General features: G+C 36.1%; 1 protein-coding gene across 1 annotated transcript; it reads right to left on the bottom strand.

Annotated features, from left to right (window-relative positions):
- Nucleotides 1–295: 295 nt before the first annotated feature.
- Nucleotides 296–967, bottom strand: LOC104210371 (late embryogenesis abundant protein 6-like). The gene is made up of 2 exons (XM_009759265.2): nucleotides 729–967; nucleotides 296–637 (listed from the first exon to the last, which is right to left on the bottom strand). The coding sequence occupies exons 1-2, from the start codon at nucleotides 813–815 to the stop codon at nucleotides 344–346; spliced, it is 381 nt and encodes a 126-aa protein (XP_009757567.1). The 5' UTR covers nucleotides 816–967; the 3' UTR covers nucleotides 296–343.
- Between the last annotated feature and the right edge of the window lie 2,815 nt (nucleotides 968–3,782).

Below are 3,782 nucleotides of genomic sequence, written 5' to 3'. Positions count from 1 at the left end.
GTGGATATAAAAACTTCTCACTGAAGATAAGGTGGTAAGTTTAAGCTAAATTGTTATCAAATTTAGGGATGAGTCATTCTTTTTGAAACGAACCAAAAAAGAAATAGGTTCACCCAGACTCAAAAGAGAGGGAGTATATATTATCATTAGTTTCTAACAATATCTGCCAGTCAAACATTGTGCATAATCAAACGCCTATCTCATTTTATAAAATCTAACTAACCAATTACACAACTGAAACTGCAAATTTTACACCTATATATGAAATCACTAAGATTAATTCCCCCCCCCCCCCAACACACACCCCACCAACAACAACTCTCTCTCAAATTAAAAAACTACTTCAGATATGGCCATGAGAAGGAGGGTAACCTCCAAGAGGATACGCAGGAGCAACAGTACCAGTAGTTGGAATGGTAGTACCCACTGGATCATGGTGTCCTTGACCTCCAACCGTAGGAGGAATATGGTGGTGCCCTCCAATTCCAAGATGATGAGCTTGCTTCGCTTGCAACTTCTCCGCCGCATGGCGAGCTTTAGCTTGATGCAGCTCCATTTTAGCTTCTGCTTCTTTTGCTTTCCTTCTCTCTTCTGCTATCGTTTTCTCTTCCTTTGTCCTTGCTGCTGCTTTCTCCGCCTGTTAACAGGAAAAAACCCTTTATATTTTAATTTCCATAAATAGAAAGAAAAACACTTACTATAAGTTAAAGAGTATTATTAATTCGGACCTTTTCTTCAGCTTTGGCTTTGAAAATATCGACATGCTCTTTGCCAGCGGCAGCTGCGTTGCTTACTTTCTCCTTCACAGAATGCATCTTCTTCTTTCTTCTTTGCCTTGCGTAGAATTCTATAGTAAATTGAAGGTTCTGCAGTTTGTGGGGAAATAATTAGTACTATGTGTAAAGAAGCTATAGAAGCCGGTTGAATTCCAAGAGTGCTGCCACATGTCCATCATGCAACCCTAAAGTCCTTGTTTGCTGCCACATCGACTCTTTTTTTTTTTGATTCATCTTTATCCGAAGTTCTCTAACCTAATTAATAAATTTGCATTGCACAAAATTCATTTAAAAATATACTTCATTCATCTGAATTTATGTAGGTATTTAATTGGACGCGAACTGTAATAAAAAATAAAAAATTTAAAATTTATAGTCTAAAATAAACTATAAATATTTATGTAACCGTAAATCAAATCATTGAAAGTGTAATAGATATTTTAAAAATAGATTATTTTTAAATAAAAAAATGATATTCCTTTGAGGCTCACTAACAAGGAACTAGAGCCACATGCATAAATTGGGAGGGAATATCTTTTTACTATTCTATACGTTATAATTTATGTGAATCTGTTTGACTGGGCACGGAGTTTTAGAAAAATAATTTTTTTTTGAAATTTGTGGTCCTAAACAAGTTAAAAAGAGGCCCGAGAGTACAAGTTTCTGCATTCTTACGGTTGACTTGATGATCTCTAATTAATATTGAAAGAATCTTATTAATTTTTTGAGGTACATACGTTAATCATTACATTAAAATGACGAGGAAACTGTTTAAATTAATTTTAATTTAGTAAACTAGAAAACAATAGATAACATGTTATAAAAATGAAAGTTATTTTTATTAGTTATAATCCTTCTCTATGGAAATGTTTTAATGGATTTATACCTTCAAACTATTTTCTCTTTATGCATTCCCTGGGTTTTGGTACGTACATGAACTTCTTTAAATTCGTCACCCATTTTTGAATAGCAATATTATAAACTATCATTAATTAGTTCTCTGCATTTTTTGTTGTGTTTTCTCCACCTTTTCAATTGAAGCGTATTTGGCACGAGAAATACCTTTCAACAGCATGCAAACTGGCTATGCTTTATTTTCTCATATACATGCTCAAAGTATCAATGTATATATTTTAATTTCTTCAAATCCAGAAAGCACTAGCTAGTGGTAATATAATAAACCTCAAGATGTTGAAGTTTGGCAAATTTGTCCCACATTGGTGGGCTCTTGAATTTTGGGGGGATTTTCCCCCTATAAAAGAAGGCCTAATGTTTAAGATTTAAACACACCTCTCATTTGCCTTCTTATCTGTTTAAGACATTCGTATCTTCTCTCTTTAGTATTATTTCACTTGTATTTTTGGAGTGAAATAAAATATTGGTTGTGTCCGAGGAGTAGGCAAAATTAGCCGAACCTCGTAAATTCTGGTGTTCCCTTTATTATTGTTTTATTGTCTTATTTATTATTTGGTGGCTGTCATAATTTTTGGTATAGTAGTTGTGACTTATTCACACTATATACATTTGGCTTCCGCAACAATTGGTATCAGAGCCAAGGTACTGTCTAAGTATGCTCTGTGGTTGCAGCATAGTCTGATCTTCCACATCAGAAAAGATTTATCTTGGTAACTGTGTCAAGATTCTGTCTTAGTATGCTCTGTGGTTGCAGCTTAGTCTGATCTTCCACACCAGAAAGGAAATAATCTTGATTTGTGTCGTCAGCTATTAAATAATATTTGTGTCAAATATGGGAGACAATAAACAAGAAGAATCTACATCAAGTGTCAACAATACGTCATCATTGGCATCTTCGCTTATGACAAGAATTGTGTCAAATGCGAAATTTGCGGTCGAAATATTTGACGGGTCCGGACATTTTGGGATGTGGCAAGGCGAGGTTCTAGATGTCCTTTTTCAACAAGGGCTAGATCTGGCCATTGAAGAAAAGAAACCAGATGTTATTGGAGAAGAAGATTGGAGAATTATCAACCGTGTTGCTTGCGGTACCATTCGATCCTACCTTGCTAGAGAGCAGAAATATCCATACACAAAGGAAACTTCTGCAAGTAAATTATGGAAAGCACTGGAGGATAAATTTTTGAAGAAAAATAGTCAAAATAAATTGTACATGAAGAAGAGACTGTTTCACTTCACCTATGTTCCTGGTACCACGATGAATGAACATATCACCAGTTTCAATAAGTTGGTCACAGATTTGCAAAATATGGATACAACTTATGATGATGGTGACTTGGCCTTAATGTTGTTGGCGTCACTTCCTGATGAGTACGAGCACCTTGAAACTACTCTACTCCATGGAAATGACGAAATTTCTCTCAGAGAAGTTTGTTCGGCTTTGTACAGCTATGAACAAAGAAAGCGAGAAAAACAGAAGGGCGGAGAAGGAGAAACACTGTTTGTGAGGGGTCGTCCTCAAAATCAAACGAGGACAAAGAAGGGAAGATCCAAGTCAAGATCCAGACCCAGCAAAGATGAATGTGCCTTTTGTCGAGAAAAAGGGCACTGGAAGAAAGACTGTCCGAAGTTGAAGAATAAGGCCAAACATAACAATGGAAAGGCTATTATGGAAGGAAGACAATCAGTCTGTAGTTGGATATTGTGACTCAGATTTTGCGGGTGATCTGGACAAACGAAGATCAACTACTGGTTATGTGTTTACTTTTGCAAAGGCACCAGTTAGTTGGAAGTCTACTTTGCAGTCAACAGTTGCTTTGTCTACAACAGAGGCAGAGTACATGGCTATTACAGAGGCTGTGAAAGAGGCAATTTGGCTTCAAGGATTGCTAAAGGAGCTTGGTGTTGAACAAAAAGGTATCACAATTTTTTGTGATAGTCAAAGTGCTATTCAATTAGCGAAGAACCAAGTGTATCATGCAAGGACGAAGCACATTGATGTTCGGTATCATTTCGTACGAGAAATCATAGAAGAAGGTGGAGTCACGGTGAAGAAAATTCATACTACAGAGAATCCTGCTGATATGCTGA

This window comes from Nicotiana sylvestris, chromosome 6 (genome assembly GCF_000393655.2).
Source record: "Nicotiana sylvestris chromosome 6, ASM39365v2, whole genome shotgun sequence".
NCBI lineage: Eukaryota > Viridiplantae > Streptophyta > Magnoliopsida > Solanales > Solanaceae > Nicotiana > Nicotiana sylvestris.
The sequence above is the reverse complement of the archived record's forward strand: the minus strand, read 5'-3'. Positions and strand labels throughout refer to the sequence as shown.